Raw genomic sequence first — 16,998 nt, forward strand, 5'->3', positions numbered from 1 at the left:
AAAGTTGATAAATGATCAACATGGATCAGCAAAAATGATATTGTTAAAATGGTCATATTTCTGAAAGTGATCCTAAATTCAAGGCCAGCTTCAGTTACATAGTGAGTTTAAGGTCAACTAGCTTCACTGAGACTCACTCTGATGAATTAGTTAATTAATTAATAATTAAAATAATGTATGTATATATGGTGTGAATATAGAGGTAAAAGTGTTAATGGGAACAAGAGAGACTTACAAGAGGGGAAAAGTGAAAAAAAGGATGCTTAGGAGCATATGAGAAGAATATGCCTGATTTTTAATATAAACTTGTACAAAAACTGAAGAAAGAGTAAATTTGTCAGAATTCTAGAGGTCTAAATTATTAAGTATGCAACCATAGGTTTTAATCTTCATGAGTTTGGATTAGGCAGTAGCTTCTTATTTATGATATGAAAATAACAGTAAAAATGGTGAGTGAATTATGTTTCATCAAAGTCAAAGATGGTGGTGCTTCAGAAGGTACTCTCAAGGAAGCGATAATAGAAACAGCTAACAGAAGAAAATACTTACAAATCATGTGTTATGGTTCAAGATATGAAAGGCTCCCAAAGACCTCTAAACAGAATATCATTATTACACTACTGTTTTTGTAATTATAATAGCATGATAACCAATGTTAAGATATTTTTCAAACTGTATCAAAATATTTTTCTTATGGTTTGTTTGATCAAACTGAGACTCAAGTATGTTCCACTAGCATACAGGAATACACCCTGGGTTTCCTCTGTAGAATAATGCCAGCAGTTGAATGGTGGCCCCTAGTTTATTGTACAGGCCAAGCCTCCAAGGATATTTGCAAATACTGAATTAAAAGTGGCAGCAGATATGAAATGAAGCCTGAGGGAAGGAAAAAATCTATACGGATCTCCTGGTAGTCATTACTCCCTCAAGATATTCTTGTAATGTAATTGCTCTGAGGGTTCCTGGACCTTTCATTGTTAGTCAAGAGGTAAACTGAAAGACTTCGCTGTTAAGCTTCATTGGAAATAGCTTCTTGCATGCTCATCCACATAAGCAGATTTGAATCTAAAAACTATTCTGTTGCCACTAAAAATTATAGATTGAAAGTCATTCTTTTCACGTCACACAGAATTTGCTATTTGTTTGCTTGGCAATGTTTCTATAGGCTAAACTGTAAGAATAAATTAAGGAACCCTACCTACACACAAATGGACTTGGTAAAAACATTTGTAGCACTATAATTTGTCTTTTATATTTCTTGACACCATGCTTCTGATTGATGCAACATGCAAACTGCCTCTTCCTAAACTCAGTGTTTGAGATCTATTTTTTTCAAAGGTTTTTAGAGACAAGCAGCATCCAGGTTGTTTTTTTCTCCCCCCAAATTTATTTATTTTTTGTTGTTTTTTGTTTGTTGTTTGTTTTGAGACAAGGTTTCGCTATAGATTTGGAGCCTGTCTTGGAACTACCTCTATAAACCAGGCTGGCCTCCACTCACAGAAATCTGCCTACCTCTGCCTCCCGAGTGCTGGGACTAAAGGTGTGTGCCACCACCGCCCGGCTCCCCCAAAACTTAAACATTCTACCCAGGAAACCCAGTATATATATATAGTGTGTGTGTGTGTGTGTGTGTGTGTGTGTGTGTGTGTGTGTGTTTTGTGTTCATGGCCCGGGCTGCATGTGGAGATCAGAGAACACTTGAGGAAGTCTGTTCTCCCCTACCATGTGGGTCCCAGTGATGGCCCTTACCATATTGAGCCATCTCTCAGACCTGGAATTCTTATTTAACTTGCCGAAGGTGCCAAAAGCAGAATCACTTGGGTTGCAGATTTTACCTTGAAACTTTTCTGCCCACACCAAAGGAAAAGGTAGAAATGGTATGAAATACTGCTTAAAATTTAAAAGACGCAGGGCAGTGGTGGCACATGCCTTTAATCCCAAGCAGGGCCAGGCGAATCTCTGTGAGTTCAAGGCCAGCCTGGTCTACAAGAGCTAGTACCAGGACAGGCTCCAAAGTTACAGAGAAACCCTGTCTCGAAAAAAAATAAATAAATAAATAAAAATAAAAATAGTAAATAAATAAATAAAAGATATGATTTAGATATTGATTATGTAAACCGTATTTTGGCAAGTGTTTTTCTTGCAAAATTTGAAGAAGCCAGGGGTAGTGGCACTCGGGAGGCAGAGGAAGGTGAATCACTGAATTCAAAGCCAGCCTGGCCTACAGATGGGGTTCCACGACAGCCAGGGCTAAAGAGAGAAACCCTAGCTCCAAAAAAAAAAAAAAAAAAAAGAAAGGAAGGAAGGAAGAAAGAACGAAAAATTAAAAAGAACTTTTTATAACTATAGGACTTTATAAGGCAGGAGTGACAAAGGAAAACAAAATTGTGTTTAAAACAAAGTGGTGGGTGCCATCAGTCAATGACTTAAGAAGTCGATTTAATTTCTCTTTTCTCTTAAAACGCGAAAGCTATGTCAAGTCCAGTGTTTTTAAAAACGGGTGCCTTTAATGTTTATTCGCAGGGAGATCTCGGAATGCCTGTTTGTGTGTGCTTAGATACAATATAGAGCCGTAGTTTGGGGGGAGGGGTCAGTGTTCCCGCGGCTCCTTTCCTCTTTCCCAAGGCGGGCATCCAGTCTAGAGGCCGAGCCTTCGAGCCTGCTCCTGGCGGCTCACATGCTAGCACCCACCATTGGCCCGGCAGTCGTCTGCAAGGTGCCCGGATGGACGCGTTACCCATCAGGCAGTGCGTGCTATTCTAATTCGCTCGTCTCCTCAGCGCAGCTCATTTGGCGCTGGAACTCCTTGGGGCGGTAGCCGCTGCCGCTGCCGCCGCGGCCGCCGCGGCCGCCGCAGCCCCGTGAGTGGAGGTCACCCCGTGTTTTCGCGCTCCTCCCTTTCCGCTCTTCCTCCCCGCCTCCTGTCCCCCTCTGCACCCCTCCTCCGTCTCTTCCTTCTCCTGCTCCGCCTCCTCCGCCTCTTCCTCCTGCTGCTCCCGCTCCTCCTCCTTCTCTGAGCTCCGGACGTCCTGCAGCGTCGAGGGTAAGCCTCCCCGCACCTCCCTGCCTCCGAGGAGAGGGCAGCGGCAGCGGCGCGCTCCGGGGCTGGGGTTCCCGTGGCTGTGGAGAGTAGGGACCCCGTGGCGCGATGGCGCGTGGCCCACCATCTTGTTTCGGCCCCGGGGAGGGGGTGCTTTAGGAAAGGTCGCCTGGGTAACGCGGGGCTGGCTGGCTGAGGTGACCATGAGCGGCCCCTCCAAGGCGAGGCCTCAACTGTGCGGGGGGCCCTCGCGGGCCGGGCCGCATGGGCCGCGGTCTATGGAGGCGGGGAGGGGGGGTGGTCCGTGCCTTTCCCGCTTTGCTTTCTCGAGAGCCCCTCCGTCTGGTTTTTTTGTTTGTTTGTTTTTTGGGGGGGGGATTGTACATCGGATGTCTCTTTTGTACGTTGGAGAGCGACGAGATCCTCCCTGCTGCCTTGGGAAAGGCAGGTGGGCCCATCCGAACTTTCCAGCCTCGGACTCCTTGAGGCCCTTCGCTTCTGCCCAACCCCTTTCCCTGGACGGCCAGGAGTTTTTCCGTGCCGATCCCCTTATTCTTCCCAAAGGGACTGCCCTCCTCGGCCACAGAAATCTTGCTCTATTTAGTTATTGTCTAGACTATGGAGGATAAAAGCCCCGAGGGGAGAGACGTGGTCTTAGGCGTGATTTTCCCATCAGTGAGCTGTGCGGGGGGGGGGGGGGGGGGGCCGGGTAGCGATGGATGGGGCGAGCATCTCAATTCGGAGGAGGAAAACCTGCCGCCGACATGGGAGTCCCCTCAATGCACCTCAAGTTGGAATTGTTCTCAGGAAGAAGTCTCAGTGACAAGGGAACCAGTTTCTTCCAAATGCGGGAGATTTTATCCAAGGACCTCTCTTTTGTTTGGAGGATTTGCTCATTTTTATTTTAAATCTGTGAGCTGGAGTTTTTTGCTTTTGTTGGTTGGGGTAGGATTATGAGTTTTAGTGCCTCTTAGTGGCACCTGTATTCGATACCTAAAAACATTTTTATTTTTAAACTACACAGTTCTCCGAAGGGTTTGTGAGGTGTCTTGCTTTGAGAGTTACAATATAAATTCAAGCCATCTTATGTTTAAAAAAGAAAAAGTCCATGAAGGTGCTGGTTTATTTATGAAATTCAGTTAGATCTGTGTGATTTGCTTTAATGTCTGCAAAAGCAATTGTCATAGCATTTGAATGTTTTATTGCTGTCGCTCCTTTACAGGGCAGTGATGTGTTAAAGAACTGTTGCAAAGATGAAGAAATAGCCTCAGTCCTTAAATAGAACCAGTTGTGTTTTTTCTTTTAAATTGCATTTATTTGTTTATATTTCTCTTTTTTGGTGTATGTATGTATGTAGGTGTGCGCACACTGCAGTTTGGAGATCAGATGACTGCTTGGTGATACGAAGTTCTCTCCTACTGAGTAGGTACCCACAATGAATCTCTGATTTTGTTTTGGTTGTAAGCTCCCTTACCTGCTGAGCCCATCTCACTGAAACCCCGTTTTATTCTGATTTTTTTGTTTGTTTGGTTGGTTTTTGAGAGGGTTCCACGTAGCCCAGGCTGCCCTTGAACTTGATATGTAACCGAGGCCATCCATAAACTCTTGATTCTGTTGGCTCAACCTCCCCAATACAGTGATTACAGGTAAGAGCCAACGTGCCTGTCCCCTTAGAGTTAGTTCTTGAACAAGTGTCTTCTGACTTTCACCTAAGGTTCAATTCATTGAATAATGCCTCGCTTTTTATGGGCATCTCAAAGTGCCTGAGAAAGATAGGGAAAGAGGGTTTTATGTATACAGTGTTCTGCTTGTAGGCAAAAAGAAGACACCAGATCATGTTATAGATGGTTGTGAGCCACCATGAGGTTGCTGGGAATTGATCAGGATCTCTGGAAGAGCAGCTAGTGCTCTTAATCTCTGAGCCATCTTGCCAGCCTGGGTCACCTAAAATGTTTAAGAAGTATTATTCAATTTTTCCTCTCTACATTTTTTTCTTTCTTTCTTTTTTGTTTTTTCGTTTTGTTTTTCAAGACGGGATTTCTCTGTGTAACAGCCCTGGCTGTCCTGGAACTTACTCTGTAGATCAGGCTGGCTCAAAGTCACAGAGATCCATTTGCCTCTGCCTCCTGTGTCCTGGGATTAAAGGTGTGAGCAATCATTCCCAGCCCCTCTATACATTATTTAATGTTTTATTTTTTAGATGCATTGGTGTTTTGCCATGGGTATCAGGTCCCCTGGAACTGGGGTTACAGTTTTGAACTGCCATGTGGGTGCTAGGAATTGAACCCAGGTCTTCTGGACGAACAGTAACAGTCAGTTCTCTTAACCCCGAGACTTTATATTTTTGTATTTTAGCGTTTGAATAATATTACATCCAAGTATGCTGAAAAATTGAAGAATAGTATTGAAAAAGTTCTGATGATGAAGAGTTCCATACCTCAACTTTTTCTTTTCTGTTCAACTCCTTCCCTCCGACTGTTAAATTTTCCAATTAGACTGGCCTTTTTAGCCCAGCATTTTACCACTTAACATTGCTTTTTTATTAAGAAAAGGGAAAGGGGTATAGCATTCTATGCCTTCCTTTTCTTACGCTTATTTTTCTAGGAGAATATTTAGAACCACACAGAATTTGGGGGGAGTACTAGGGATCAATTTGATGTACTAATTATAGCTAAATATTCTTTATGCTTCAGAGAGAACATTAAATCTTATTTCTCAAGCCAGCAAGATGGTTTGCCAGCTGCCACCAATTCTGACAGCTTGAGTTCAATCCCAGACCCCACAACGTAATAGAGAACCAGCACCTTTAGGTTGTCTTCTGACCTCCATACATGCTGTGGCATATGCAAACACACACATTTTGAAAAATAATTGATTTTTAGTTAGATTGTTGTAAGAGTATTGGAAGACTTGATTTACTCAGTGAGTTGAGTAAAAATATACATCTAGACTTTTTTAAAATTCATTCTCTACAAATTAGTTTTTTATTAAAGGGTCTTTGTATTATCTTTAATGGGAAAATTGTCAACACTAAGTACCGTTTGGGTCCAATGATCCACTTTAATTTTTTATATATATTCTTTAAATTAATTCACACATACTTTCCATAAAGATAAAAGAGTTGCAGGAACAGCTATTTGATAAAAATCTAGGCATGGTATTCTTTTTTTGTAGTTTGAAAAATGAAAAGCATCCAGGCATGGTAATACATACCTGTGATCCTGGCAGTTGGGATGCAAAAGCAGGAGGATCACTGGAAGTTCAAGGCTGGTCTGGTGTATATTACAAGTTCAATCCAACCAGGGTTACATAAGAAGGTCCTGTCTCAGAAAGAGAAAGAGGGGCAGTATGAAGGGAAAGAAGAGAGAGAATGAAAATATAAACAAATGAATTTAATTATTTTTACTGCATTTATTTTAAATGCTTTTAACTTATTTTTATTTATTTTAGTGTGTGTGTAGGTAGGTGTATGCACATGTGCTCAGTGTGAGCATACGTTCTCGAAGGACAACTTGTATAGTTTTCTCTTTGCATTATGTGGGTTCCAGCGATTGAACTTAGGTAATCAGGCTCTGTGGCAGTTCAACTGATGCATTTTAGCAGCTGAGACAATCTGTTTTCTCCTCTCTGTTCTAAGAATCAAGCTCAGGCTCTAGTGCATGCTAAGCAAATGCTCTGCCACTGAACTGCATACCTAGCTTTTGATTTTTCAAGCCAGGCTTTCACTATGTAGCTCAGGATGGTATTGACTTCCTATGTATCCTATCCCAGCCACAAACTCAGGATTCTCCCTCTTTTCCCTCTCAAATTCTGGGATTACATTTGAATGTGACCACATCTAGCTATAACTAAGATGCTTTTAAATTTTTTTATTTTTAAAGAGAATTTGTAGAGTGTATGGTATGTGTATGAGAATTCAGGATATAACTTAAAATTCTTTTTAATGAAGCAATTCAAATTTTTGATTTTAATGTAACACCTGGGGGTTTGTTTCTTTGAGACTGGGTTTTTCTGTAGCTTTGGAGCCTGTCCTGGAACTAGTTCTTGTAGACTAGGCTGGCCTCAAACTCACAGAGATCCACCTGCCTCTGCCTCCTGACTGTTGGTATTAAAAGTATGTACCACCACTTCACGGCCAACACCTGGTTTTTTTTTTAAAGGTCCAAATAAGGCTGCAAGATGTTGCTTATAGAAAAGCACTCGCTTAGCACATGTAAAATCTTTTTTTTTTTTCGGTTTTTCAAGACAGGGTTTCTCTGTAGCTTTGGTGCCTGTCCCAGAACTAGCTCTTGTAGACCAAGCTGGCCTCGAGCTCCCAGAGATCCCCCTGCCTCTGCCTCCTGAGTGCTGGGATTAAAGGCCACATGTCAAATCTTAAAGTCGATTGCCAACACCACAAAGATAAAAGTCTAAATACTGTAAACCAATTAGATTGTAAACTTCTGAAGAATGGGACTACATTTTATTCTTTATTTTCCTCTAGAGTATAGAGGGTAATGAAAATTTGGTAATGAATTAATCTATGAAGTACTTTAGGTAATTTTCTTTTACTTTTCAGTTAGAAATGATAAAAAAATACATAAGCAAAGTATTTATATGTACCTTATTATAGTAATAATAGCATTCATTTCTAAAGTATAAAGAATAAGTCCTAAAGATATCACTTATACTCAAAAAATCTAAAAAAAGATATCACTTAAATTGAAATTAAAATTTATTGAAACATGACTAGATAATTATGTTTTTATGTAGCATACCTTTTAATTTTTATTTCTAATTCTAAAATTCATCCTATTTTTCAGGTAGTAATTGCTTAAAATATTCATGAGTTTATTTGCTAAATTTACATTCATTCAGGAATAAGCCAATTTGGGAAAGTATTAGATGATGTGTACATTTGATAGTCCCCATTTGGGGATGAGGTTACAACTGTGAGAAGCCATGCCTAGTTTACATTAATTTTTTTATTATTCATTGTGTATTTGTGTGTGTGTGTGTATGTGTGTGCCACAGGACAACCTCAGGTACCATCCTCAAGAATGCCATCCCCTTCCTTGAGACATGGTTTCCTCATTGGCCTGGAGGTTACTGACTATGACAGACCATTTGTCCTGCAAGCAATTGTCTTTCTCTGCCTCCTCACTTCTGGAATTGCAAGTGCATACTTTTATGCCCAGCATTCTTATATGGATTCTAGCAATATCAGACTCAGGTCCCATGCTTCAAGAGCAAGAACTTTACAGCTTGAGCTATTGCCCCATCCTTTAAAAAAAAATTAATGTGGGTGTGTGCTTGTACACATGCCTGCTCAGACATGTGACATGAGGAAGTGAGAGAACAGTTTGTGAGAGTCATTTCTCTCCTGCTATGTGTACTGGTACTCAAATTCAGGTGGTCAGACTTAGTGGTAGAGGCATCTTCGTCCACTAAACCTTTGGGGGGCGGGGTATGAGACAGGATTTCTCACTGTAACAGCCCTAGCAATCCTGGAGCTAGCTCTGTAGACCAGGCTGACCTCGAACTCACAGATATCCACCTGCCTCTGCCTCCTGTATGCTGGGATTAAAGGCCTGTGCCGCCGCTACCACCTGGCAGCCACTAAGCCATCTTGCATACTCGCTTTTTAATTTTTTTTATACAAGATCTCATGTATTCCAGGCTATCCTATAACTTCACTTACAATTAGCCAATTGTTATGAAACACTGTGTTCTCTGGGAATGATGTAGCCATTACCTTCTTCAACTATTAGCAGCTATGATTTCCTGAAGGAGACCTACACAAGATTGGGTCCATTAATTTTTCTTCATGGAAAGGGGCTTATGATCCCACATCCTTCCCTGAGAATTATAGACAGTTAACAGTAAAGGAGGGGGCTTATGAGGCCACATCCTTCCCCAAGGATTTATAGGCAATTAAATATTGATGTGATGTGAGACTGTAAGATGGCTCAGTAGGACCAAGCTTGATGATCTGAGTTCAATCCCTGGGACCTACATGGTGGAAGGAGAGACTTGACTGGATGTGGCCCTCACAATTAAGTATAAAACCAAAAATGTTGATGGGAGGTGGGGTTAACAGTTGTTAAGAGGAGGACTCAGGAGGCCCTGCCCCTCCTCAAGGAATTATGGACTGTTAAAAGTTTCAGTCAAGTTTGGCCTGATGAGGTCTTGCCCTTCCCAAGGTTTTCTAGACAATAATTACTAGAGGAATGAGCTCCAGAGGCCATAGATCTAGCCAAAATTTGTAAATAATTAGTAGGGGACAGGTTTGGGGGCCCCAACCCTCTTCAAGACTTCCAGACAGTTGTTTCTGGAAGAATGCTTCATGCCTATCTCCAAACAGACTGAAAGCTTTTGCATGGGGGGATGGGCCTCAAGAAACCACTTGGCTAGGTGAAGAGACTTTTTCTTCAGTAGTGAAGTCACCCTCCATAAGTTGCTCATGAGCTTGTAAATAACCCCCAGTTTAAAAAAATCTAGAGGCTGGGTGCATGTGCCTTTAATTCCACTGCTCAAGAGGCAGAGGAAGGTAGATATCTGAGTTCAAGACCAACTCAGGTCATTGGGCTGGAGCAGTAGGCACCTTTACTCGCTGAGCTACCTTTCTAGCCCCTGTTTGTTAAATTTTGTCAGATGTCTCTAAAAGATGATTTTCTCAGGCTGGAGAGATGGCTCAGCAGTTAAGAGCACTGACTGCTCTTCCAGAAGTCTTGAGTTCAATTCCCAACAACCACATGGTAACTCACAACCACCTATAATGAGATCTGGTGCCCTCTTCTGGCCTACAGGCAGGATACTGATTGACTGACTGACTGACTGACTGACTGACTGACTGACTGACTGACTGACTGAATCTTTAGAAAAAGATCATTTTCTCCTGTCCTCTGTATTATCTGTTTTTGTTTATATCTTTTAATCTGTTTAACTGCTTTGGTCTTTCACATTAGAGACTTTCCTCAAAATTTTGGTGTTCATTAATTATTCATAACCATATTTGTTATTTTTTTATTCTTAGATTATTTTAAAGATGTATTTATTTTATATGAGTTTTGCTTACATTTATGTATGGGCACCATATACTTGCCTTGTGCTCTCAGAGATCAAAAGAGGGGGTCAAATCCCCTTAAACTGGAGCTAGAAGTAGTTGTGAGCCCCAGTATCACTGGTGGGATATGAACCCTGATCCTCAGCAAGTATTCTTAACTGCTGAGTCATCTCTCCAGCTATTTCTTTGTTTTATGGTTGTTTTTGTTTTAAGACAGGTCCTTGGCTACCCTGAAATACACTGTGTAGACCAGGTTTGCCTTGCACTCACAGAGATCCGCCTGCCTCTGCCTCCTGAGTGCTGGGACTAAAGGTATACACCGCCATGCCTAGCTTGTATCCATATGTTAAGAATGAAGCACTGAGTTGGCATGACAGCACACACTTGAAATCCTAAGACTCAGGCTGAGGCAGGACATTTATGAGTTTTGGGCCAGCCTGAGGCTACATAATGAGTTCCAGGACAGGTCAGCCCAAACTACATGGAAAATCCCTGTCACAGAAACAAAACAACAACATCCCCAAAGGAATAAGGCACTAAAATGTTTGCTATGAGCTGTGTAATATTTGTAGTACGTCCTTTGTTTAATTTCTTGAGATAAGAAATGTTTACTCTATCCTGGAATAAAATAAGCTTCTCTTTTTTTCTTTGTTTTCATCCTAGTATCTCGTTTTTCTTCTTTACCCTAATATTTCTGAATCTGATGCAGTTTTTTTTTTCCTTCTTCCAATCTAATTGCCTCCTATGCTTGGTTTATAAACACAAGTGGTAGGCTTTTGTCTCAGGTAATAATTATATTAAGAGCACTGGTTGTTATTCCAGAGGACCCCAGTTTGATTACCAGAACCCACATGGCTGCCAAAGAACTCCAGTTCCAGATGATCTCATGCCCTCTTCTTGCTTCTGGGGGTATCACATACATGTGGTACACAGACATACATGCAAACAAAACATCTATATATTTAAAGCAAAAATTACAAAAAGAAAATTTTGGCCACTGTAACTCAACTGCTGTCCCCAATCTTCTAGCTACTTAGCCATTTTTTACTAGCTTTGTTTTGAGACAGGGCTTCATTGTGTAGAGTAGACAGGCCTCAGAATAACTATTCTGTTACTTCAACCTCCTGAATGAATGGTAGGTAGGGTTGCAGGGGTATACCAGTACACTGAGTGCTTAGTTTAGATATATAAATTGCTTTCTCAGTTTATTCTTGCTATGTGTAGTTATTCAGTAATTTCCTTTAAGATTAATAAAACTTATCTTTAATTATCATACTTCCTGTTACAAAAAGTTTTTTTTCCTTTTGAAAATATGGGTTTCTCTCCTTTAGGAAATTAGATAATTCAAAAATGGCAGAACTTGTTATGGAATGTGAAGAAGAAGAGTTGGAACCATGGCAGCAGAAAGTAGACGAAATTCAAAATAAAGACGATGATGATGATGAGTTGATCTTTGTTGGAGAGATATCAAGTTCCAAACCAGCTATTTCAAGTAAGCATTTATTTCAGTGAAGATTCTTATGATAGTTGTTGGTTTTTTGAGTGGGAAAAAACCTGTGACTTTTATTTTTAGTGCTTGATGTATTTATTCTGTACAGAGCTTAGATGAAAAGCAAGATAGGGCTAGGGAAATGCCTTATCAGTTACTGTACTTGTCATGTGAGCCACAAGCATGAGTACTGGGATTTGGATACCCAGAAGCCATGTAAAATGGCTGCCTTTTTGTAATCCCAAATCTTAGAAAGCAGAGAGGGGGAGATCCCTGGAAGAAAGTGAATGGCTAGATTGTAGCCTTTTTGGCAAATCTAGGTTTAGTTTTTTGCCTCACTAAATAGAGTGGAGAAGGATTGAGGAAGACTCCCAGCATCTTGATGCCTTGGGCCTCCGCATGCATATATACCCACACGGTATGAGCATGCATGTACACAAACACACAAAGTTTTTTTTTTCCTCTTTTTTTTTTTTGGTTTTTTTTTGAGACAGGGTTTCTCTGTGGTTTTGGAGCCTGTCCTGGAACTAGCTCTTGTAGACCAGGCTGGCCTCGAACTCACAGAGATCCGCCTGCCTCTGCCTCCCGAAGTTTTTTTAAAAAGGAAAGCACAGTAACAGTCAGTGAGCGCTTAAGATGTTTGTGGTGACAATGTAGTTTGTAGCACAAATTCTAATTGTTCTTAATAATAAAACCTTAGAGTTAGCTATCAGGGTGTAGAAGCTGAAAGATCAGAGAAACAGAGCAGCCACCCAATAGAGTTCCTACCTCTTACCAATACATTCTCAGACTGTAATGAGCTCCTGTCTCCTCCAGCCTTACAGTCCTCTCTCTGCCCAGCCATATCACCCTTATCTCTACATTGCTAGTGCTGGGATTAAAGGCATGGAATCCCAAGTGCTAGGATAACCTTTGTGTGAGCTCTGTTTCTCTTTTAGACTGAATCAGTTTCCTGTAGCCTGGGGTAGCCTTGAACTAACAGATCAGTCTGCTTCTGTCTCTGTCTCCTAAGTCCTGGGATTAAAGTTGTGTGCCACCACTGCCTGGCCTCAACAGCTAACTAGTGGCTTAGCTCTGCACTGTGATCTTCAGGCTAGCTTTATTTGTTAAAACAAACAAAATATCACTACAGTGGTTAGATACAGTAATGAAAGGGAGAACTTAAAATAGCGTGTGTAAGAAAAGAGGGAATAATTAAAGTAACTAAGGATTAAGATTACCTGAATGCATTATAGGCCTTATATGACAGAGATCCTACTTTTAAAATACTTTTGTCACATGTATTTTAGTGCATGAGTGTGTGTGTGTGTGTGTGTGTGTGTGTGTGTGTGTGTGTGTGTGTGTGTGTGTCAGAGAGAGAGAGGGGGGGGGATACAGATACAGATACACCCATGGGTAATGGGACAACCTGGAGAAATGGGTTTCTCTTTTCCCTACTATATGGGTCCTGGGCATCAAACTTAGGTCATCAAGCACCTTTAATACTGAGCCATCTCACCAGCTGCTCTAGTTTGTTTGTGTGGGAGGCTCCTTTTATTGAAAATGGATATTTTCTTACATAATATTTAGCTTTATTATGTTTTCCCCTCCCTCTACTCCTCCCAGATCTTTCCCACCTCCCCTTCCATCCAGACCCACCCCTTTCTGTCTTTCATTAGAAAACAAATAAGCTTCTAAAGGATAATAATAAAGTAAGATTTTAAAAAACCCTAACACATCCTAATAGGACAACATAAACAAACAGAAGAAAGATCCCCCAAAAGGCACAAGAAACAGATATAGATGTAGAGACCCACTCATTCACATACTTCAGCATCCCACAAAAACACTAAACTGGAAGCTATAATATGTATGCGAAGGAACTGTAGGATTAAAAAGAGAGAAGGAAAAATATATACATACATATAAAATAAAATGAAAAAAATAAGATAAATTTTTTAAAAGCTAGAGCCCTGACACAGCATTATGAAATACTGAACCTCCAAATATGTGTTGAGATCATTTTCAGGGATTGCAGCCTAGCCTTAAGAGTAGTTAGTTTCCCCAGTGAGACTCCTTTGGAGAAAACTAGATTTTTATTTTCAAGTGGTTATCAAATGGAGAATGCTGCTGGATTGGGGTGGGAACATGTGTCCACTTCTCCTTAAAGCTCTAGGACTCCATCTGGTGTAGACATGTGCAGGTCCTGTGCATCATTTTATTGCTTGAGAGGGCCTTGTTCCCTTGGTGTCCTCAATCCCGTCCCCACTGGCTCTTACACTCTTTCTGCCTCCTCTTCCCAAGGGTTCCCTGAGTCCTGAGGGGAGCGATTTGATGGAGACATCCTGTTTAGGGTTGAGTGTTCCCAAGGTCTCTCATTCTCTGCATGATGTCTGGCTGTGAGTCTCTTTATTTGTTTCCACCTGTTGCAGGAGGAAGCTTCTCTAATGATGGCTGAACAAGGCACTGATCTATGAGTATAGCAGAATATCATTAAGAGTCATTTTATTCCTGTACTTTCTTGTATGTTTGTTTTGTTTGTTTTAGAACAGTAGTGTTTGCTTTTACCATAGGTCCCTGGGCTATCTACTTTCAGGTTCTTTGTCACCCAAGCAGTATCAGACATGGGTTCCATCTTGAATCAAATCAGGAATTGTTTGGTTACTCCCACGAGCTCTGTGCCACCACTACCCTAGCATATCTTGCAGGCAGTACCCCATTGTAAATAGAGGGTTTGTGGCTAGATTGGTGTTTATGTTTCTCTTTTGAGAGCATGTAGAGTATGTTCCTGTACCAAAGACATTGGAATGTAGGGATGAAGGCTCTATGTAGGCACCAGTTCATCAACTCTAGTTGTGTAGATGTTGTCTTCAGCAGTGGGTCCTTGCTGTCAGTTTGTGAAGAGCATCCTGTTGTCTTGGCAACAATCTGGGTTGTTTGGGGGTTCCCATGGGACCCCTTAGGCCGACAACTCAATTAGATTTAACCCAGCTCCAGTACTGGAAACTTCCATTTAGTGACAAGAGATACCCAGTTGGGACTCTGTCTCACCCATTATTTGATGATTTTATTTAGATCCTCTTCATTATACATATATATTTTAGAAAGCTTCTACCGTATTAGGCTTCCCTACAACTCCTCAAATGGCCCTTGATTTTAGCTCTCTTTCCCCATATTTCCTCCCTCATCTCCCACTTCCCTGCCCATCCCTACTTGATCCTCCCATTCTAGTCCTCCTATGCATCCATAATTTATTTTTCATTCCTTATTAGTCTGTGCCCCCACCCTCCAGTTACTTATGATTATACCTAACCTCTGTGGGTCTATGGATTGTAGCTTCTCAGGTTTATGAGGTCCCATTTAACTATTTGTTGATCTTAGTGCCCGTGCTTAACAGTATTCTCTTCAGGAAGTTTTCTATTCTCCATTTTCTCTTCTATAAGGTTCAGTGTGTATTTATTTTGATGTTTTTGATCCACCTGGAGTTGAGTTTTGTGCAGGGTAATGAGTATAGATAAATTTGGATTCTTTTATATACAGGCATCCAGTTTGACCAGCACTGTTTATTGAAGTTGCTTTCTTTTTTTCCAGTGTGTATTTCTGGCTTCTTTATAAAAAAATCAGATGTCCATAGTTGTGTGGATTTATATTGGGTCTTTAATTCCATTGATCAACATGTCTGTTTTAGTGCCAATACCGTGCTGTTTTTATGACTATACCTCTGTAGTACAACTTGAAATTAGGATAATGATACTGCCAGAAGTTCTTTTATTGTACAGGATTGTTTTAGCTATCCTGGACTTTTAGTGTTTCCATATGAAGCTAAGAATTATCCTCTTAAGATCTGTGAAGAATCGTGTTCGAATTTTGAGGGGAATTTCATTGAATCTGTACCTTGCTTTTGGTAGCTGGCCATTTTTTCCTGTGTTAATCCTGCTGATCCATGAGTATGGAGATCTTGCCTTCTTCAGTTTCTTTCTTCAGTGCCTTAACATTTTTACCATACAAGTCTTTGATTTGTTTGGCTAGAGTTACTCCAAGATATTTTATATTTGAGGTTATTATGAAAGGTATTGTTTCCCTGATTTCTTTCTCAGACCATTTGTTATTTATATATTGGAGGGCTACTGATTTTTTGAGTTAATCTTGTATCCAGCTACTTTGAAGGTGTATCAACTATAGGAGTTTACCAGTGGAATTTTATGGTCACTTATGTATGCTATTATATCATTTGCAAATGAAGATACTTTGACTTTTTTCTTTCTGATTTATATCCCCTTGATCTCTTTTAGTTATCTTATTCTAGCTAAGACTTTAAGTACCATATTGATTGAATAAGTATGAAGAGAGTGGACAGCCTTGTCATGTTCCTGATTTTAGTGGAATCGCTTTATATTTCTCTCTGTTTAAGTTGATGTTGGCTATGGACTTGCTGTAAATTGCCTTTATTATATTTAGGTATGTTTCTTCTATCCATAATCTCTACAGTACTTTTATCATGAAGGGTGTTGGAATTTGCCAAAGGCTTTTTCAGCATCTAATAAGATGATCGTGTGGTTTTTGTCTTTCAGTTTGTTTATTTGGTAGATTATGTTTATCGATTTGCATGTGTTGAACCATCCCTGCATCTCTGGGATGAAGCATACTTGATCATGGTGGATGATCTTTTTGATGTGTTCTTGGATTTGGTTTGCAAGTATTTTACTGAGAATTTTTGCATTTATGTTTATAAGGGAAATTGGTCTGTAATTTTTTTTGTTGGGTTTTTATGTTTTTGGTGGGTATCAGGGTAACTGGCCTAAAAAGAATAGTTTCTTCTGTTTCTATTTCATGGACCAATTTGAGGAGTATTGGTGTTAACTTTTTTTTGAAAGTCTTGTAGAATTCTGCACTAAAACTATCTGGGCCCTTGGCTTTTTTGGGAGATACAGGAAGTTGGGAGACTTAATTACTGCTTCTGTTTTACTAGGGGTTATAGGTCTGTTTAGATTATTTATTTGACTTTGGTTTAACTTTTGTAAGTGGTATCTATTAAGAAAATTATCCATTTCTTTTAGATTTTCCAATATTGTGGAATGTAGGATTTTTTAAAGTATATCCTTATGATTCTTTGGATTACTTCGATGCCTGTTGTTATAACCCCCTTTTTATTTCTAATTTGGTTAATTGAGATATTCTGTCCACATTTTAGTTACTTTGAATAGAGGTTTGCCAATCTTACTGATTTTTCTCTAAGAACTATTTAATTGATTCTGTGTATTTTTTGTTCTGTTTTATTGATTCCAGCCCTCATTTGATTATTTCTTGCCATCTATTCCTTTTGAGTGTAATTTTTTCTTTTTGTTACAGAGCTTTCTAGTGTAGTGGTAAGTGACTAGTACAAACTCTCCATTTTTTTTCAAGTTTCTATTTTTTTTATTGAAAATTTTCCGCCTCCTCCCCGCC

General features: G+C 40.2%; 1 protein-coding gene across 3 annotated transcripts in view; it reads left to right on the forward strand.

Annotated features, from left to right (window-relative positions):
* The first annotated feature begins 2,756 nt into the window (after positions 1–2,756).
* The window catches only part of Znf280c (zinc finger protein 280C), a 56,040-nt gene continuing 41,798 nt past the window's right edge, over positions 2,757–16,998 (forward strand). Inside the window, exons 1-3 of one of the 3 annotated variants that reach the window (XM_075957142.1) lie at positions 2,757–3,043; positions 4,398–4,462; positions 11,417–11,577. In XM_075957142.1, coding sequence (XP_075813257.1) covers positions 11,436–11,577 — 142 coding nt within the window. In that variant the 5' untranslated portion in view covers positions 2,757–3,043; positions 4,398–4,462; positions 11,417–11,435. Of the gene's footprint in view, positions 3,044–3,838; positions 3,953–4,397; positions 4,463–11,416; positions 11,578–16,998 lie in introns of those variants that run through there. The other 2 variants (XM_075957144.1, XM_075957143.1) reach the window with 2 other exon arrangements.

Source organism: Microtus pennsylvanicus, chromosome X (genome assembly GCF_037038515.1).
Source record: "Microtus pennsylvanicus isolate mMicPen1 chromosome X, mMicPen1.hap1, whole genome shotgun sequence".
Lineage (NCBI taxonomy): Eukaryota > Metazoa > Chordata > Mammalia > Rodentia > Cricetidae > Microtus > Microtus pennsylvanicus.